At 45.4% G+C, this 21,641-nt stretch overlaps 1 protein-coding gene across 1 annotated transcript in view; it reads right to left on the reverse strand.

The window, feature by feature from the left end:
* CAD (carbamoyl-phosphate synthetase 2, aspartate transcarbamylase, and dihydroorotase) overlaps nt 1-21,641 on the reverse strand; it is a gene marked incomplete in the record, with an annotated part of 2,299,829 nt that overhangs the window by 1,372,432 nt on the left and 905,756 nt on the right. The window contains 1 exon segment of the mRNA XM_044075466.1: nt 20,532-20,782. Within this exon segment, the coding sequence (XP_043931401.1) occupies nt 20,532-20,782 (251 nt within the window).

The raw sequence follows: 21,641 nt of genomic DNA on the forward strand, positions 1-21,641 counted from the left end.
TTGAAGGCTGTCAGGGCATTCTGAACAGCTAGCATCTCTTTTTGATTGATATGTAGATGCATTTGACTTGCGGACCATGTGCCCTGAATACATCTTCCTACCATATGAGCCCCCCAGGCATAATCTGATGCATCTGTTGTTAATGTCTGCCTGGCTGTGGGTAAGGTGAATGGCTGTCCCGTGTTGAGGTGACAGGCTTTTGCCCACCATCGAAACTCCTGTTGCAGGCAGGGAATGAGGGTAATTATTGTTTCCAGGCTATGGCAATGTTTAGTCCAAACACTTTTTAGATACCATTGAAGTTTCCTCATATGCAGTCTTGCATATGCAATTAGCATTTGGCGTGAGATATGCTATCTGGGCAGTTGTACTTAAGCTTGCACCCAGGAATATTATCTTTTGAGAGGGTACGAGTTTTGATTTCTTTTCATTTACTGTGCACCCTAGACCTGTTAGTAATCTTTTTACAAATGCCAGATGCTGTAGTAGAATGTCCTTGTTCTCTGCTTGAATAAGGCAGTAGTCCAAGTAAGGATATATTTGTGTTCATCTTTGTCTGCAAAATGCAATTACTGGTGCCAGGCATTTTGTGAAGACCCTGGGCGCAGTAGATAAGCCAAAGGGCAGTGCAGAGAATTGGTAGTGCATTGAGCCAGCTATAAATCTGAGGTATCTTCTGCATGATTATCTGATTGGGACATGCAGGTATGCCTCTTTTAGGTCTAAAGTCACAAGCCAAGCCTTCTTGCCCAGCATGGGCAGAAGCTACTGCAGAGTTAACATTTTGAATTTTGGAATATCCAGGAATGTGTTTAGGATAGACAGGTCCAGTTTTGGAATATCCAGGAATGTGTTTAGGATAGACAGGTCCAGTATTGGTCTCCAGGCTTTGTCCTTTCTGGGCACCAAGAATAGCCTTGAGTAAAATCCTAGTCCCTGCTCTTGCTGTGGTACTTGCTGAATGGCTCTCATGTCCATGAAAGATGAAACGTTTTTGTGCTCTGCCCACTGATTGCGTGGCAGGTCTGGCATACCGTTTGGCCTTGGCAGAGTGTGAAAGTGGAACCTGTAGCCTTGAGATACGATATTTAAGACTCATTTGTCCTGAGTGATCATGTGCCACTTTTGTGAAAAAAGTGCTAGTTTTCCCCCCAAAGGAGCTGCCAGAAGAAAAGTGCTTGGTGCCGGCAGAGGAAAGTCATTGAGACTGTTCCCTGTATGGCTGTGATTTTCTCTCTCCGCTTTTGGAGGTAGAAGCACCCCATTTGTTTAGGCCTGTATGAGCCTTGGGGCTGTGATCTGTCTCTGGGGCGTCTGAATCTGCCTCTTTGTGGCTTGTCTGACACTGGAAAGGACCAATTCTTTGTAGGCCAGTTCCTCATAAATCTGGGAGGAGGCACCTGTAAGAAAATCCTTGACTGCATAGATTTAGCTTTGTCCTCCATTTTCTTCAACACCTCTTCTGCTTTAACACCAAACAAGGTATCATGCTGTAATAGAGCATCTAATAGTTTTGCTTTAACATGATCGGGCTGATTCTATTCTTTTAACCAAGCATGCCTACCAATGACAGAACATGTAACTGCGGCCATGCAGGAGGCCTCTAGAGATCAAAATCACATTGCAAAGTATGCTTTCCCACTTGTTCAGCTGCATGCAATAAATCCTGTATTTCTTTGTTTTCTGCGTATTCTGAATTTGTCAACATTTTATGTTTAAGCAGTGACAAAATATTGCTGACATTTAAGAATATGAAACTGACAATTTAAAGCTCTTACAGCCAAGGTAGCAGAAGTATAAATCTTTTTCCCCATCTGTCCAGGGCCCTTGAATCCCTATCAGAAGGGATAGACTTTTTTGCAGTGGAAGCCTTGACCCCTTTGGGACCCTGAAAGATGGTTTCTGGGTCAGCAGCAGGGTTTTTGTAAAGAGATTTATGTGAATCAGGAACCCTGTAGTATCTGTCTGGCTTAACATGACCTGGTGGTAAAGAGTCAGGATACAGACCGGACTCTGAAAATACATCTACAATGTCTAAAACAGGAGGAATAGCAAGGGGCCTGTGCTAAAGTAATAAAAGGAAGTCTCTGAGCCTTTTCTTGGATTCTGAGTAATCTTGGCTCTCCCAGTGGAAACGCTCCCTCATAGTATGCAGGGTCTCCCCAAAAGAATAATCCTCAGGAGGAGAGGCTGAAGGGATAGATTCTTCAGCATCAGAAACCTCATAGGGAGGAAGAGAATATTCCTGTTCAGAAGAGGAATCAGAGGAAATGGAAACCTGATCTGAAGATTCATATTCTATCTCTTGCCTTGGCCTCTTATCGAGGGGGGGGGGGGAACCCCTGAACAAAGTAATTAGGTCTTCGGCCATTTTAAGCATCTGTTTTTTAGGCATGGAGGCCTGTCCAGGAGAATGCTGTACTCGTTTCTTTGTCTTTAGAGCTGCTTTAGTCTTTGCCTTTGAAGCTGAAGTTGGTTTTGCATATAACTGTGTAGGCCTGAAAACACCCTCAGAAGCCGATGCCTGCTCAGCGGCTCCGGACCCATCTGAGGGAATAGTTTCAGAGTGTCCAATACCTTGAGTTTCCAGTGGCCTATTCGGCTCCACGTAAGAGTCGGAAGCGGCCTGTGGCTCTGAGGTAGCGGGCGTCAGGGGCTGCGAAAGCGCCTCATTGAGAACCGGCGAACCGACGACAGGCCTAGCAGAAGTCTCATCTGTTTTAGACCTCGGATGCTTGTCCTTTTCTTTGCGCTCTTTATAAACTCCAGTAGTTGGCTGTTCTGATGGCATTATATAATTGAATCTTCTGCCAAAGTAATGAAATGCAAAATCGTACCACCGCTTTAGTGCATTGGTTAAATCTAGCACAAAACCAACAACTAGCAACGTCGTGGTCAGGACCTAGGCAAGGAATACAGTAAGAATGAAAATCCTTATGAGGTATTTGCTTCCCAGAAGAAATACAATTATTAACTTTTCCTGACCTCGGTCTGGAGCAAGAAAAAAAGTTTCCCCAATGGGGTGCTTAGCTTTAATGAAGACTTCTGATCTGAAATTCGAATTTGAAAATCTCAGGAGTCGGCCGACCGGCACTTGCGAACTGCTTTTGCTTCGGGCACCACGCGGCAAGAAAGACTGGAGAAAATGGTGTCAGCTGCATCTTTTATACCCCTGGCACACTGACATCAGGAAGAAGGCGACAGCATCCGATGCCGGACCTAGACTTTGGAACTCGGGCCGACTGCGGGTAGCCTGCCAGCAGGATAACCCAATTGTAATGACTGCAAATCCTAGGTGGCTGCACTTGTAAAAAATCTTTGACCGTTTGTATAGATTTAGCTTTGTCCTCCATTTTCTTTAACACCTCTTCTGCCTTAACACCAAACAAAGTATCATGCTGTAAAGGTGCATCTAATAATTTAACTTTGACATGATTAGGCAGATTTTGTTCCTTTAACCAAGCATGCCTCCTAATAACAGAACCTATAACTGCGGCCCTGCAGGAGGCCTCCAAAGAATCAAAACTACATTGCAAAGCATGCTTTCCAACTTGTTCAGCTGCATGCAATAAATCCTGCATTTCCTTGTTTTCGGCACATTCAGAGTTTAACATTTTCTGTTTAAGCAATGCCATGACATGTTGCTGATATTTGAGCATATGAAACTGACAATTTAAGGCCCTTATAGCCAAGGTAGCAGATGTGTAAACCTTTTTTTTCCCCATCTATCCAGTACCCTAGAATCTCTGTCAGAGGGGGCAGTGATTTTTGCAGCGGAAGCCTTAACTCCTTTGGGACCCTGAGAAATAGTTTCTGGGTCTGCAGCAGGGTTTTTAAAAATTAATTTGAGAGTCAGGAACCCTGTAATATCTGTCAGGCTTAACAGGAGCTGGAGGTAAGTAGTCAGGGGTAAGACTAGACTCCAAAAACACATCATCTACAATGTCTAACATAGGTGGAATGGCTAGTGGCCTGTGTTGAGGTAGTAAAAGGAAATCCCTGAGCCTCTTTTTAGATTCTGAAAAATCTTGGCTCTCCCAGTGGAAATGCTACCTCAAGGTATGCAAGGCTTCCCCAAAAGAATAGTCCTCTGGAGGAGAAGCTGAAGGTATAGATTTCTTCAGTATCAGAATCCTCATAGTGGGTAAGAGAATATTCCTGATCAGAAGAGGAATCAGAGGAAATGGAAACCTGATCTGAAGATTCATAGTCAGTGTCTTGGCTAGGCCTCTTATCATGAGGGGGATGGGAAACCCTGATCAAGGTAATCAAGTCTTCGGCCATTTTGAGCATCTGTTTGGGCATAGAGGACTGACCACGTGGCTCTTGACTTTGTTTCTTTGCTTTAGAAGGTGCTTTAGTCTTTGTAGCTGAAGTCAGTTTAATGTAAAGATGTTTAGGTCTGAATACACCCTCAGAAGCCGGTGCCTGCTCAGCAGCTCCAGACCCAACTGAGGGAATAGTATCCGAGGCTCCAATACTTTCTTCCAGCGGTAAGGCAGACTCCACGTGGGAGTCGGTAGTGGCCTGCGACTCTGAAGCAACGGGCGTCAGGGGCTGCGAAAACGCCTCACTGAGAACCGGCGACTGGCTTAGGAGCTTTGTCGTCGGTTCTGGGCCTCTGTTTATCTCTCCCTTTCTTTGTGTTTTTTGTGAGCTCCGGTAGTCAGATGGCTATCCGACGACATTTCTGGTTAATTAAACCAGCGTCCAAAAAGCAAAATCATACAGACACTTTATAGTGAGTTGGTTAAATCTAGCACAAAACAGACAACCAGAAACGTTGTGATCAGGGCCTAGGCAAGAAATACAGTAGGAATAAAAGTCCTTATGAGGTATTTGCTTTCCACAAGAAATACAATTAACTTTTTCTGACATTGGTCTGGAGCAAGAAAAAAAGTTTGCCCAACGGGGTACTTAGCTTTATTGAAGACTTTGAATCTGAAACTCTAACTCGAAAATCTCAGGAGTCAGCCGACCGGTACTTCTGGCACCGCGCAGCAAGGAAAGACTGAAGAAAATGGCGTCTGCCGCATCTTTTATACCCCCGATGAACAGACGTCAGGGAAGGGGCGACAGCAGCCGACACAGGACCCAGTACTTTGGAATTCAGGCCGACTGAGGGCAACCTGCCAGCAGGATTACCCAAATGTAATGACTGCAACATTGAAACACGAAGAACATCCTGTAAAAAAGAAGTTATGTCCTTACCATAACATTCCATCTGAGTAGTTAGACTTCATTCTTCTGCACATATGGGTATTCGGATCAGAGCCGGCAAAAACTTTTCAAGCATCAGCTCCAAGCTCCTCCCTTACCTATATTACATCACTTCCTCCTATCTAGCCCCAGATCGAGTTTGCTGACACTAAATGGCAACATGACCACAATCCTAAACAGGAAAAACCTGAAGAGTGAGAGGGATGGAGGGAGGGAAGGTGCAGAAGAATGAAGTCTAACTACTCAGATGGAACGTTATACTAAGGACATAACTTCTTTATCTGAAGTAGTTAACTTCATTCTTTCTGCACATATGGGACAGAGTCCCCAGCTACTAGTATTCCTGAGAGGCCCTTATGGAAGGATATTTCTGAGCACAGCAGAGCCAAAAGATGCTCTCCCTCTGGAAATAAGATCCAATTTATAATGAGAGATGAATGTGTGCGAAGTGGCCCAAGTCGCTGCCGCACAGACAGCGTCTAACGGAACTCTTGGCCAAAAAGCTGCAGAAGTGGCCATTGCCCTAGTGGAATGAGCCTTCAATACACCAGGAGGAGATAAAGCTTTGTCCTTATAAACTTGTGCAATACAAAGAGATCCACCTTGCTAAGGACACTTTCGAAACTGCTTTGCCCAAAAATGGTTTTGAAAAAGAGACAATTGGTCCGACTTCCGGAAGGGTTTAGTCCTATGGAGGTAAAAATGAAGCAGTCTATGGACAGCCAATAAATGAAGCTTATGTTCACCTCTATTTTGGAAATTTGGGAAGAAGACTGGCAAATTTATAGATTGATTAATATTGGCTGCTGAGGCCACCTTGGGAAGAAAAGAAGGGTTCATACGCAGCAAAACCCTATCCTTGTGAAAAACCAAATAGGGGGGCAAGGAGGACATGGCCTGCAACTCCAAAACTCTTTTAGCTGAAGTGATAGCAACCAAGAATGCAGTCTTCCACGACAAAAACTTCATCTGAACTGAACCGGCTGGCTCGAAAAAGGGAGAAGTCAAGGCTTGAAGGACTGAAGTCACATCCCAGGGGGGCACCGTTTCTTTAACTGGTGGTCGCAATAAAAAAGTGCCCTTCAGGAAAGCTTTACATAATTTGGCAGAAGCCAGAGCAACCTTATTTTCACCTACATGAAAATTACAGATGGCAGCCAGTTGAACTTTGATGGTGGAAGCACTTGCATCTGATAGAAAAAGATCGGCCAAAAAATCCAGTATGACCAGAACGGGGGCTGTAAACGGGTTCTGATTGCGTTGAGATTCCCAAACACAAAAATGTCTCCATTTGCTATTGTAGAGTTTCCTAGTGGATGCTTTAAGGGAAGCTACCAGAATGTTCTTAACAGGGGACGAAAGTCCAGGAGTCCTGATGATCATGGGAACTGCAGCAGCCACACTGTCAGCTTGAGACTGTCCAGGGTTGGCAGAGGCATGCCCGATGGGTGAGAAATTAGATCCAGACAGGGATCTAGAGTCCATGGAGGAGCCAACAAGTGAGACCATAGGAAGGGAAACCACACTTGGCGAGGCCAGAAGGGAGCTATGAAAATGACTTTGCACTGCAGCCAGCAAGCTCTCTTGAAGGAACTTCGGAATAAGAGGCAATGGGGGATAAGCATACAGTAGCCCGGGAGGCCAAGCATGGACTAGAGCGTCCCTCGGGACATCTCCTGGAGGGGGAATCAGAGCGAAGAAGTTACTGCACTTCGTGTTGGAAGGAGAAGCGAAGAGATCGCAGCAAGGTTGACCCCAAACCAGGAAGATTTTCTCCGCCACTGATTGTTTCAGAGACCACTCGTAAGGCAGAAGGATTGCCCTGCCGAGACTGTCCGATAGAATGTTGGAGCGTCCTGGGATATGCATTGCTATGACAAAATGTCTGGTAGATATGGCCCACTCCCAAACCCTCATGGCCTCGTGACAAAGGGGGTAGGATCGGGTCCCTCCTTGTTTATATACCAGACAACAGACATGTCTGACTGAATGGCTACCATTCCCAGAGGTAGGACAGGGTGGAAGGCTCTCAACGCTAAAAGCACTGCCCTCATCTCCAGGACATTGATGTGCACCTTGGTCTCTGGAAGGGACCACGTGCCTTGGACCGTTCTTCCCAGGAAGTGCCCCCCACCCGAGCTGGGCAGCGTCAGTGGCCTGAGCCAGAGGGGCAAGAAAGCTGCACCCCGCAAAGATGTCCGCTGATTGAAGCCACCACTGCAGTGATGATCTGCATGTCCAGTTAATTTGGATGTGGAAACTCATCAGTAGGTCTAGCCAGGACCATTGAACTGCTAGATTCCACTGAAGGACTTGCAGGATAGAGACTGAGGCTGCCATCGAACCCAGAGCCCTGAGAACATCAGCTGCTGTGACTACAAAGTGATCCAAGATCGCTGATACATGGAGTCTGAGATGTTCTATCCTTTCCGGGGTGAGAAAAATCTTTGATTGAATCGAATCCAACCGTGCCCCGATGAGGTCTATGATCTGAACTGGAGTCAGGTGGGACTTGATGAGGTTGATCGTGATGCCTAACTTGTGAGCCAGACTGAGGAAGTAGTGTAGGGCCTGACACAAGAGACGTTTGGTGGATGCAGCGAAGAGCTAGTCGTCTAGATAGGGGAATACCTGAATGCCCTGAAGTCTCAGGTGAGCCGCTACGACCGCCATAACCTTGGTGAACACCCTGGGAGCTGTGGTGAGACCGAAGGCTGGGGCTCTGAATTGAAAGTGGCTGGCCCCTAGCCGGAAGTGTAGAAACCTCCTGGAGTTCCTGTGGACCTTTATGTGATAGTAAGCGTCCTGGAGGTCTAACGAGCACATCCAGTCGGATTCTCTCAGAAATGGTAGAATGGACTGTAGAGTGACCATCCGGAACTTTTGTTTCTCTACCGACAGGTTGAGGATAGACAGGTCCAGAATGGGCCTGAAGTCCCCCATCTTCTTTGGCACTAAAAAGAACCTGGAGTAGATGCCTGATCTGGACTGATCTGGGGGGACCGGCTCGATGGCTCGTTTTTGTAGCAGCTTCGAAACCTCTAATGCTGCAGCCTCCCTGTGAGAGGGTGGAACATCTGGAAGGCATGCTAGAGTTATGGGACATGAAATGAGGGGGATAGAATATCCTTTGGATATGATGTTTAACACCCAGCGGTCTGCAGTAATCGACTCCCATGCCACTGGATGCAAGGAAAATCTTCCCCCAACTGCCTCCAGAGTAGAGCAGCCGGGCAACCCCTCAGGGTTGCTGTGCGGGTCTGTCGGAAAAAAGTTTCCTAGACCCAAAGTTTCTGGTACCCCCTCTGCCTCTGGGATGGTGTTGATCTTGTCCCCCTCTGCCTCTGGGGACGAATATTCCAGAGTGTCACGAAAAGACTGATTTTCGGAACCACATCTTCTTTTGTCCCTTTTGGTTCCTGGACTAGGACCTCTGGGGGTTAGAGAAGTGGATTCTGACGGCTGACAAAGTCTTTCCGTCCTTCTCACTCTGGTTTAGTGTGTCACGTACAGTCTTCCCAAAGAGGGATGACCCATCGAAAGGGGCATTGATGAAAGACAGCTTAAAGGGGTCCGCAAATTGACACAGCCTGATCCAGGCGTGTCGCCTCAAGGCAACGCCTGTACCAGCAGCTCTAGCGGCGCCCTCCGTAGCATGAGAGAGGAGACGCATAGAGGTAATAGTCACTGATTTCAGTGCAGTCATCTTCGCAGTAAAGGGACTGCTTGTCCTGATGCGACACAGACTCAGGGGGCGACTCAGTTAGTTCAGATATGTCTCGCTGCAGTTGGATGACATGTGCCAAGTAATTCAGCGCACGGATAGAAAATGTCGCTGACTAGTACATGCGCTTCCCGAAATGATCCATCAACCTGGACTCCTTGTCTGGTGGATGAACTGAGGAACTCTCCTGTGCCAGTTCCTTCTTTGTGGCTGCTGCAACCATCAAAGTATCTACCGGGGATCCCTTGGACCATGCTTGCCTGTCTGACAGCGGGGAAAGAATTCTGTCTGGCCTTTTGGGTATAGGCTCTACGGTGTCAGGATCCTTCCATGCCCTAGTGGTGATGAGGTCCACCAAAGGGTCAGCTGGTGGGGAGACCCAGGAAGTACATGGGCCTGCGCCAAAGGCCTCCAGGAATATGGACTCATCCGCAAAGGGTTTGGGGGCTGACCAACCTCCTCTTTGGCAGAGGATCTCCATAACGTCTCCGAATGAGACGTCCTTGGTAGGTGATCTGGGGGAACCCTCTCCTTCATCCAAGTCCATATCAGTGGTAATGGACTCAGGGGAGTCCAAGTGCCTCCTCTTACACTTGCGCTTACAAGGCTCCTCTCCAGTGGGACTCTCTGAAAAGGATTCGTAAGCCTCCGGGGGTTCCTGGAGGGGAAAACCTTGAGGTTGCTTTGGCACGGGCTGTCCCTGCAACAGGGTAATGGGAGCAGAATCCAAAATCAGAGGGGTCTGGGTAGGATCCGAGTAGGTGAGCTGTGGCCTCAACCCCTGGGAGAGAACCCTTTCCACTGCCCTGAATGCTGATGGAGAGCACAACTCCGTAGCTCATAAGGATGAGGCTGTCCTCTGATCTGAAGCAGGGATCGCAGCTGACAGCAGGGTAGTCTGGGCACTGAGGATGGGATCCGAAAGAGCAAGATCTCAACCCTCGGGTCCGACTCCCCGACTAAGGCTCAGAGTCTCCTGGATCAGAGATCGGATCCGAGGAACTCAAGGTGATGGCCAGTATCGAGGAAACGAGAACCATCGGCGCCGACCCAACAGCTCCGAAAGGTCTCTGACCCGAGAACCCCAAAGCGTCGGGTCGAATCGGGGAAGGAGAAATAGGGTGGAACATAGTTGTAGAAGGACCCTCTCTCCCATGGGAGAGGGCCCTGGTAAGACCCCCATCTGAATCTGGTTGTGGATGAACTTCCTCAGCCTGTCCATATCAATTTCGGAGACACTCTGAGTTGACCTGGAGGAAGCAACCGACTCGGGTCTGGGCCGGATCTGAGGGGAGTTCCTCGGGTCCGATGGCTCCCTCGGCTCCAGCGAGAAACGGGGAGAGTGGAGCAGAGGAGAGCGAGACCTCGGTGCCTTTGAAGAGGGGCTGGAGAAAGACTCCCTGTCCGGTGATCTTTTTCTGGGCCTGTCCCTCTCTTTGTGGTGGTGCTTCTCTCTTCTGTCCCTACCTCTCTGGGACAAATCCGATGAAGCAGGCCTGGCGGGAGGTTAAGTCCCTGCCTGCAAAGTGTTACTGGCTGGGGAGGAAACTGAGGCGGACTCCAGGGCAGAAGCTGGTAGCAGACCTTTAGCCACAAGCTTAGCCCGACGATCCTTCAGTGCCCTAGGGTTAAAGCCTGAACAAATGTCGCAGAATGCAGACAGATGGGCGACCCCTAAACATAAAACACACAGAGTGTGGCCATTGGCTGGTGAGAGCTTTTGAGTGCATTTCTTAAGAACCTTAGGCTGTTCAGCCATAGAGGAGAACAGTAAAAGCCCCAATGGCACACACGGGATTGGGCCTAGGCAGGAAACCAGACTACAAGCGCGAAGAAGGGAGGAAAAAAGGGAAAGGTATTCACACCCAACTACACTAATAAGACCAGAAAACCTTATAACCTTGCTTAGAGCTCAGAGACCACGATGCTGACTCAGAGCGGCAAATGAGATCTGGGGCCAGATAGGAGGAAGTGATGTAATATGGGTAAGGGAGAAGCTTGGAGCTGATGCCTGAAAAGTTTTTGCCGGCTCGGATCCGAATCTGATCCGAATACCCATATGTGCAGAAAGAATGAAGTTAACTACTTCAGATTCCTTATTTTGAGCACAATCAGGAATCAACATCATTTTCTATTTAAGCAATCCAATAATATGCTGCTGATACTAAAACATATGAAACTGTCAGTTTAAGGCCTTAATGGCCAGTGTATACCTTCTTACCCCATCTATCCAGTGCCCTGGAGTCTCTATCAGAGGGGTAGGATTTTTGGCAGTAGTAGCTTTAATGCCCTTGGGTCCCTGTGAAATGGTCTCAGGATCCGAAGTAGGATATTTAAAAAGGAACTTGAGAGTCAGGGACCCTGTAATATGTATCAGGTTTTCTGGGAGCAGAAGGTAGAGAGTCAGGGCCAAGCTAAATTCCGAAAAGGCATCATCAACAATGTCTAGTACAGGAGGTATTGGCTAAAGGCCTGTGCTGGGGCAGGAGTAAGAAATCCCTAAGCCTCTTTTTAGAATCAGAGAAATTCTGACTTTCCCAACCAAAATGCTCCCTGAGAGTATGTAAGGTTTCACCAAAAGAGAAATCCTCTGGGGGGGGTGGTGGTGTGTGTGTGTGTGTGCGGGGGGGGGGGTGGGTAAGGGAGTAGAGGTAATGGAGACCTCAGCATCAGAATCCTCATAGGTAGAATAAGGGTAAATCCTGGTAATCAGAGGAAACAGAAAATACAGAATCCTGGTCAGAAGTATCATAAGCAAACTCAGTCCTAGGTCTCAGAGGGGGAAAGCTGATTAAAGTAATAAGGTCTTCAGCCATTCTTATCATTTGATTTTTAGCATAGAGGCCTGACCATGACGGTCTGGGTGTCAGTTTTCTAGGCATGGTTCAAGATTTAGGCCTTGAAGAAGAAGATGGCGTCGGTTTAATATGCAAGTCAGTAGGCCTGAATACCCTCAGAAGCCGGTGCCTGCACAGCGGCTCCGGACCCATTCAAGATAGAGACATCCGCGGGTTCCACAGTTGAAGCATCTTGTGGCATACTGGACTCCAAATGGGTCTCCGTAGAGGCCTGCGAATCTGAAGTAGCGTAGCGGGTATCAGGGACTGCGAAAGCGCCTCACTGAGTACCGGCAAACTGGCGAATGGCTTATGAGAACCGCGGTCGGCAGCTTTGGACATAGGCAGCCTGTCTCTCTCTAGCTTTGCATTTTTTCAGAATGTCGGTAGTCGGATGGCTTACCGAAGACATATCAGGATAACTGAACACAGCACCAAAATATTTAGAAGCGAAAATATACAGAAGACAGATAGTTCGTAGTTTAAATAAGGCACAAAACCAACAGCGAGGTACGTCGTGGTCAGGGCCTAGGCAAGGAATACAGTATGAATGAAAATCTTTATGAGGTATTTGCTTTCCACAAGTAATGCAATTACTTTTACTGACATCTGTTTAGAGCAAGAAAAAGTTTCCCCAACGGGGTACTTAGCTTTTAGTCGAAGACTGGTTCTGAAACTCGAAAACGAAAATTTAAGGAGTTGGCCGACTGGCACTTGCGAACTGATTCTGCTTTGGGCACCACACGGCAAGAAAGACTGATGTAATGGCATCAGCTGCATGTTTTATACCCGTGACGACCTGACGTCATGGAAAAAGGGACAGCAACTGACGCAGGACCCAAGACTTTGTTAATCAGGCCAATTGAGGGCTACTGCAAGCAGCTAACCCAAATGTAATGACTGCAACAGTGAAACATGAAAAACATCTGCAGTTTAAAGCCCTAATGGCCAAATTTGCAGAAGTGTACACCTTCTTACCCAAACTATCCAGCGCCCTGGAGTCTCTATCAGAGTGGGTAGGATTCTTGGCAGTAGTAGCTTTAATACCCTTGGGTTCCTGTGAAATGGTCTCAGGGTCAGCAGTAGGATTTTTAAAAAGGAACTTGAGAGAGTCAGGAACAGTACAGTTTGTGTACACTTACCATAAACGTAGATGTTCAAGTGCATTCACTGTTGCAGTCATTACATTTGGGTAATCTGCTGGCAGGTTGCCCTCAGTCGGCCTGATTAACAAAGTCTTGGATCCTGCATTGGTTGCTGTCCCTTCTTCTAGGACGTCAGGTCGTCAGGGGTATAAAACATGCAACAGACGCCATTACATCAGTTTTTCTTGCCCCAGATGTTAGGTGCCCCCCAAATGGGGAGCCAAATATTTAAGTAATTAAAAACACAAAAATATACATCCAAACAAAAGCAAACACTCCAAAAAGGAAAGTAGAGGTATAGTAAGAGAAAAACAGGGGGTTGGAGGGAGGAAAGCCAGGATTGCAACAGTGAATACACTCTAACATCTACATTTATGGTAAGTGTACACAACTGTACTATGTTCTTCGTATTTCACTGTTGCAGTCATTACATTTGGGTAGAATCCCAAAGCTATGATTGGGAAGATGGATTTATACAGCATTAGGACCAGCTATAAGGCCCTGCAGTACAGCAGTGGCAAAGCCAGCTCTGGATTTAGAGAAGAAAGTTAAATGGCAATGTTTGGTGAACGTATGAACTGAGCTCCAGGTAGCAGCTTCTAGAATGTCTCTGGTAGGAACACCTCTGAGAAAGGCTGTAGAAGTAGATGCAGCCCTGGTGAAATGAGATCTGATCCCCTGGAGGACAGTTTTACCATGGTGCATGTAGCAGAAACAAATACAATGGTTTATCCATTTGGAAATAGACTGCTTTGAAATAGCCTTTCCCTCTACCCCAGCAGCAAATGCCACTAGTAGTTCAGATTTTCTTAAGAGATTTTGTCCTGTTTAAGTAATATCTAAGTTGTCTGTGTACATCCAATGAATGCAGAATCCGCTCCCCCTTGTTCTGTGCATTGGGAAAGAAAGTTGGCAAATGAATCGTCTAATTAAGAGCCACACTGGATACCACCTTTGGCATGAAGGACACCCTGTCCGCATGAAAAATAATGTAAAGCTCCACTGCCTTAAGAGCCTCTAATTCGGAAATCCTTCTAGCTGAAGTGACTGCTAAAAGGAAAGCTGTTTTCAAAGAGAGAATTTTTTTAGTCTGCAGTAGCAGCTGGCTCGAAAGGAGGGAGAGTGAGTTTTTCCAATACAAAATTGAGGTCCCAGGCAGGGTTTGGAGCTCTCCTGGGTGGCCTTAAGTTTTTTGCCCCACTGAGATACTGCTTTAGCAGAGGATGACAGAAGAGGGGAGGGTTCAGTGTTGTAATGAGCTGAAATGGCTGAGGCATGGATTTTTATGGAAGAAAATGGACACGCCCTTGTGAAGCATCTCAGTTAAGTATTGTAAAATCTGAGGAATATTGGGCACTGTTGTGCTTATCCCTTGTGATTGACTCCAGTCACAGAATCTTTTCCATTTGTCAGCATAACATTTTCTAGTACTAGGCCTTCTTGCCTCCAAAATGACATCCATCACAGGTTTGCTAAGGGATGCTAAGGATGAATTTAGGTGATTAGCCATGCTGCAAGATTCAAAGTTTGGAGCAGAGTGTGCAGAATTTGGTTGTTCTGCTGAGACGATAAGTAAGGTGTCTGAGGCAGGTGCCACATTGGAAGGTGTGACACATTGCGCAGGAGTGGGTACCAGTTTTGGCGAGGCCAGTCTGGAGCAATCAAAATCATTTTTGGTTTGTCCTGTGTGACTTTTAGTAGAACTTTGGAGAGCAGAGGCAGAGGTGGAAAAGCATAGACTGATAGAGCATCCACTTTCCAAGATTTTTTTGTGATGAGTCCTTGTGCAGAATTTGTCCAACTGATAGTTCTGGGGTAAGGCAAAAAGATCTATGTCTGGACTCCCCCATTTGCGTATCAACATGTTGAAAATCCGTGGTTCCAGTTTCCATTCGTGTGGGTCCATGAGATTTCTGCTTAGTTCGTCTGCCAGAGTATTCAGCTTTCCTGGCAGGAACTGAGCTTGTAGTTGTACTTGATAGGTCAAGGCCGTGTTCCACAATGCCATGGCTAGTCTGCAAAGGGGGGTAGGAGTGTGTACCCCCCATTTGTTTATGTGCCACATAACTGTGTTGCCTGTCTTGATCATTAATTGTCCTGGATGAAAGTGGTCCTTGACGGCTGTCAGTGCATTCTGTACAGCTAGCATCTCTTTTTGATTGGTATGAAGGTGCATTTGATTGGGGCTCCATTTGCCCTGAATGCACTTCCCTGCCAAATGAACCCCCCCCCCAAGCATAGTCTGATGCGTCTGTAGTTGGGGTTTGGGCAGCAGGGGGTGGAGTGAATGGTAGTCCCTTGTTTTGGTGGCAGGCTTCTGCCCACCATAGGAACTCTAGTTGCAGGCAAGATATGATAAGAATCATTGTTTCCAGGCTGTAACAATGCTGACTCCATAAATTCTAAGTACCACTGAAGTTTCCTCATATGCAGTCTTGCATATTGAATTAGAAGAATGCAGAAGGCCATGAAGCCCAAGGCTTGCAGAATTTGTTTTGCAGATGGCAGGGTTTTTGTGGCCACGTGTTTGAAGCAAGTTACCAAATGAATTTGCTTTTCTGGCGTCAGGTAAGCCATCTCGGCAGTTGTATTCAAGTTTGCACCCAGGAATGTAATTTTTTGAGAGGGTACCAGTTGTGATTTCTTTTTGTTTATGGTGTACCGTAGACAAGTTGGAACCTTTTTTGCAAACGCCAGATGTTTTTGAAGAATGTCCGTTTTCTGCCTGAATTGGACAATCATCCAGGTATGGATATATTTGAATATTTCTTTGCCTGCAAAATGCAATTACTGGAGCCAGGCACTTTTTGAAGACCCTTGGCACAGTAGATAAGCCAAAGGGCAGTGCAGAGAACTGGTAATGCAAATAGCCTGCTTTGAAGCGGAGGTATCTTCTGCAAGATTCCCTGATTGGGATATGCAGGTAAGCCTCAAGTCTACAGTTACCAACCAGGCATCTTTGCCTAGCATAGGAAGTAACTGCTGAAGAGTCAGCATCTTGAATTTTGGAATGTCCAGAAATGGGTTTAGAGTAGATAAGTCCACAATTGGACGCCATGATTTGTCTTTTCTGGGTACCCGGAAAAGTCTCGAGTAGAAACCTAGTCCCTTTTCCTCTTCTGGGACTAGTTGAATAGCTCCCAAGTTCATGAGAGAGAGTACTTGTTTCTGGGCCTCTGCCCACTGATTTGGGGGCAGGTCTGGCCATCCGTTTGGGATTGGCAACATGTGGAAATTAAATCTGTATCCCTGGGATACTACATTTAAAACCCATTTGTCCTGGGTTATAATTTGCCAGTTTCTTGCATGAAGTACCAGTTTTCCCCCCAAAGGGGCGGCTAAAAGGTAAGTGCTTGGTAAGAGTAGAGGGAAGTCATTGAGACTGCTTACCATACGGAGGTGCCTTCTTGTTTCCAGATTTGGTGGAGGAGGAGGAGGAGGCACCCCGTTGTTTTGTTCTAAAAGTCCCTTGTGACTGAAACCTGGAACCTTTGGAATGTCTGGGTTTGACTTGAGTGGCTCTCGAAGGAACTGGAAAGGACCAGTTCTTAGTAGGCCTGTGCCTACTAAATCTTGGAGGTTGCACTTGTAAGAAGTCTTTCACAGTTTGCATAGATTTAGCTTTATCTTCCATTTTTTTAAAACTTCTTCAGCCTTATTACCAAAGAGACTGTCCTGTTGTATTGGAGCATCCAACAATTTCGCTTTAACATAATCAGGCAGAGTTTGCTCTTTGAGCCAAGCATACCTTCTTAGCATAGACCCAGTTGCAACAGCCATGCAAGAGGCCTCCAAAGAATCAAAACCACATTGCAAAGTATGTTTTCCAACTTGTTCAGCTGAATGCAATAAATCCTGTAAATCTTTATTTTCCACACAGTCAGAAATTATCATTTTCTGTTTAAGCAGTCCCATGATATGCTGCTGATATTTAAGCATATGAAACTGACGGTTTAAAGTCCTGATTGCCAAAGTTGCAGAAGTATAAACCTTCTTACCCCATCTATCCAGCGCCCTGGAATCTCTATCAGAAGGGGTAGGATTTTTAGCAGTAGAGGCCTTAATGCCCTTCGGACCCTGAGAAATGGTTTCAGGATCTGCAATAGGATTTTTGAAAAGGAACCCTGTAGTATTTGTCTGGCTTACAAGGAGCCGGAGGCATAGAATCAGGAGCCATACTAGATTCTGAAAAACATCATCAACAATGTCTAGAACAGGGGGTTTATAGCCAAAGGCCTATGCTGAGGAAGAAGAAAAAAATCCCCAAGTCTCTTTTTAGATTCAGAGAAATCTTGACTTTCCCAGTGGAAATGTTCCCGTAAGGTATGTAAAGTTTCCCCAAAAGAAAAATCCTCAGGGGGAGAAGCAGAAGGAATGGAATATTCTGCATCTGAGTCCTCATAAGTAGGTATAGACAAATCCTGTTCATTAGAAGAGTCAGAAGAAACAGAATCCTGTTCAGAAGATTCACAATCTTAACTGGCCTCTTATAAGGGGGGGGGGCTACCCCTGATCAGAGTAATTAAATCTTCAGCCATTTTGATAATTTGTTTTTTAGGCTTAGGGGCCTGCACATGTGATCCAGGCATCGGTTTTTTAGACATAAATTTAGATTTTGGCCTTAGGTTTGAAGATGGCGTCCGTCTAATATACAAATCTGTAGGCCTGAAAACACCTTCAGAAGCCAGTGCCTACACAGCGGCTCCTGACCCATCTAAGGTAGAGACATCCACAGGTTCCACAATTAAAGCAAGTCGCGGCATACTGGACTCCGAATGGGTCTCAGTAGAGGCCTGCGAAACAGCAGCGGGTATCAGGGGCTGTGAAAGCGCCTCACTGAGTACTGGCGAACTGGCTTAGAAGTGTCATCAGTTTTGGACCTCAACGGCCTGTCTCCGTCTTTTTCTTTGCGCTTTTTAGGCATTCTGGTAGTCGGATTGCTAACAGATGACATTTCTGGATAATTAAAGCGTGAGCCAAAATATTTAGAAGCAAAAATATACAGACGTTTAATAGCGCACTGATTAAATTTAGCACAAAACCGACAGCAAGGTACGTTGTGGTCAGGGCCTAGGCAAGGAATACAGTACAAATGAAAATCCTTATGAGGTATTTGCTTCCCAGAAGTAATGCAATTATTAACTTTTACTGACATCGGTAAGGAGCAAGAAAAAGTTTCCCCAACAGGGTACTTGGCTTTTTAGTTGAAGACTTTGGTTCTGAAACTCGAAAACGAAAATTTCAGGAGTCGGCCGACCGGCACTTGCGAACTGCTTCTGGCACCATGCGGCAAGAAAAGACCAATGTAATGGTGTCGGCTGCAAATTTTATACCCCTGACGACCTGACGTCATGGAAGAAGGGACAGCAACCGATGCAGGACCCAAGACTTTGTTAATCAGGCCGACTGAGGGCAACCTGCCAGCAGATTACCCAAATGTAATGACTGCAACAGTGAAACACGAACATCCTGTAATATCTGTCAGGTTTTCTGGGAGCAGGAGGTAAAGAGTCAGGGGCCAAGCTAGATTCCGAAAAGGCATCAACAAAGTTTAGTACAGGAGGTATGGCTAAAGGCCGGTGCTGGTGCAGTAGTAAGAAATCCCTAAGCCTCTTTTTAGAATCAGAGAAATCGTGACATTCCTAATGAAAATGCTCCCTGAGAGTATGCAAGGTTTCACCAAAAGAGAAATCCTCTGGGGGAGAAGCAGAAGGAATAGAGTCCTCAGCATCAGAATCCTCATAGGTAGATAAAGGTAAATCCTGGTCATCAGAGGAAACAGAAAATTCAGAATCCTGGTCAGAAGCATCATAAGCAAACTCAGTCCTAGGTCTCAGAGGGGGAAGGCTGGCTTCCCTTGATTAAAGTAATAAGGTCTTCAACTATTCTTATCAATTGTTTTTTAGGCATAGAGGCCTGACCATGCAGTCTGGGCATCAGTTTTCTAGGCATGGTTCGAATTTTAGGCCTGGAAGAAGAATATTAAACAGACTCCATTCTTCAAGTCAGTAGGCCTGAATACACCCTCAGAAGCCGGTGCCTGCACAGCGGCTCCGGACCCATCCAAGATAGAGAATCCGCAGGTTCCAAATTTCTTATCTTTACCGTTGCCCACTGAATTACACTGGGATTTCATATTCCCATCTTTCTTGATTGTAAGCTTAAAGACATACAAAGTCCAACAAAAGTTCACAAGAGAGAAAAATCTGGAAGACTGGCTGAAGGGAGACAGCAGTGCAATCACTAGTCCTTTATTGTGCACCGACTGACAGAAATCTTCAGTTAAAGATAACTTGCTGTGGGGTGTGGGGAAAGAAGAAATAAGACTATAAAAGAATATGATGATCATGGAGTAACACCATTTACTCCAGGAAGAAGTGTACTCAGATAAAGGGGTGTTAGAGCAAACAAATTCTGACAAATCTCTCACTTCGTAAAAGTAAAGTCCACTCTAAAAATAGGTATAAATGCTTGACAACAGACGCAAGAGCTTGTAGGATGGTCTACTTAAATGTGTATAAGGCTTGGCAGGCATCTTAACGTCCTTGTGATCGCCTTTGTATTATTCCTATGTATTACACCCAGTCGCCATAATCATTATCTAACAATTTGTTCTTTCATATCTTTTAGTAAATTTATAAAGACATGGGCCAACAATATGTTAGGTTGACAGACAGGTGTGTAGACCAAAGGGATGTCAGGGCACTTAAAAACAATAATCCAAAAGGACCACAGGATAAACAGCAAGGGAAATGGGCTCAGGAAATGGAGTCCATCCCTTTCACTGCATCTGCAGTAGCATGCATTCTACTGGAGACCTTATACAGAAAAGGAAATTAGGCTACTGGAAAGCATGTAACAGCATGCAACAATTAATAAATAGCAAGTGGAATAAAAAGACCCAAATGGATGAGCTTGTGTTGTCAAAACAATAGAGTATTATTATATGGAAATATGGAAAGCAAAGGGTTATATGACCTGAATGTACTACACTGTCAGGGAGGATTTGGAGGGATACTGCTGAAGGAGGACTTAAGGCAGCCAAGGTAGAGATGAATGGAGATGATCCATCTCTCCACCTGCTACTCCACCATTTCATCTAATTCAGGGTCAGAAGACAGATCAGCACAGACATGAAAATGGAAGAGAGCTCAACCAATACATGAAATACTGCTCTACAAAAATGTGGCAGGATAATGAAAAGTGAAGCCAAGGAGGTGGGATAACACAAGGATTACAAAGTTTACATTTGTATGGAGCAGACAACAAACGATTAAGCAAGAATACTGTAAATGATGCAGTTTAGCTGCTGCTGCAGGTGAGTGAACTCAGTCACCATGGGCAATTATGTCAAAAATATACAAACTGAAGGCCAAATGATTCTTGCCCTAAATTTGTGGCATCAAAACTTGGGGCACGTACTGCTTAATCAACACAGCCTTAATACATTCTATACAAACAAATTATAACCATTACAGAAACTTTTCTGGAGTTATCAAGGTAGCAAACTTCTAAGTGTCTTAACAACCAGTAATAAAATGACAAAAGGCTTTCATCTTCATAAGAATGCATGGAACTAAATCTGTCTTGAGTTTGGAGGCTTACCTGTGCACTACAAGTGCAATCTGCCTATCAGAGAAACCCAACTGCTTGGCTTTTTTAAGAACTTCAATAGGCATGTTACTCTCATTCTGCTTATATGACTCCAGGACGCTTAAATGGTCAATGATGTTTTTCATCTTGTGAAGGAACCAGCGATCGATCTTTGTTAGTTCATACAATCGTTCAATGGTATAGCCAGCTTTCAATGATGCAGCAAGAACAAATATTCTCTTGTCAGTGGGGGTCTCAAGTTCCTTTAAAAGAAATACCATCATCAACACTGGATACATGTAGATCAAATTATTGAAGATATCAACTTACTTACACAGGAAACTTGTCATTCCATTAACTTTACAGAGAATAATGCAAGTGCCCAACACCAGTGTAAATGACGCTGTTAAAAATGTTCTCAAACTGTTCTAATTATCAGAGAAATGTAAATTCAACTGCAAAGTTAGGCTAGTATTCACTACATTTTGAGTGAGGTAACTCCGGCTTAGTCAAGGCCCTTAAGGGAAGACAATTCCCCATTAAGTATAAAAGTAACAGCTGCACAATTCAGACAACTGCATAACGCAAAACAAATTGGGTACAAGTGGCCTCAGTATACTCTACAACTGCACACTTCACAATGGTCAGCATTACATGTGAAGTGCCAACAGATCATCTCAAATTTTATCACATAGTAAAGGATAAAGTAGTACTTCATGCAAAACACTGCAAGATGTACTGTTGTAAATAACATACAACACAGACTAGTACACGGCATGTCTTCAACTGTTGCAGTATTGTTTACTGAGGGATTTAGGTTTGGTTGTTTCCAAGCAAGCCATCTTCTCCTGAATCTCAAAGGTCATTTCCTTTTGCTATTCCTTTCATGGTAAATGTCTTTCATCTGTGAAGGCACATTCTACTAGGGGGTGCTTGCCTCTTCTGGTGCCTTTTTCAAGGGTTTGGACACAATTCCATCCTTGAAGTTGCTACTTGGTCCTCTGTCTATACTTTTAGTAAGTATTACAAATTGGATGTTGTTGCCATGAACATGGCAGGTTTTGCCAGGGCTATTCTGCATAGGTTTGTAGAGGGCTCTTCTGTGCCTTCCTTCTCCCCATC

The sequence above is a fragment of the Protopterus annectens genome, chromosome 6.part1 (genome assembly GCF_019279795.1).
Source record: "Protopterus annectens isolate FY-2018-M chromosome 6.part1, PAN1.0, whole genome shotgun sequence".
NCBI lineage: Eukaryota > Metazoa > Chordata > Ceratodontiformes > Protopteridae > Protopterus > Protopterus annectens.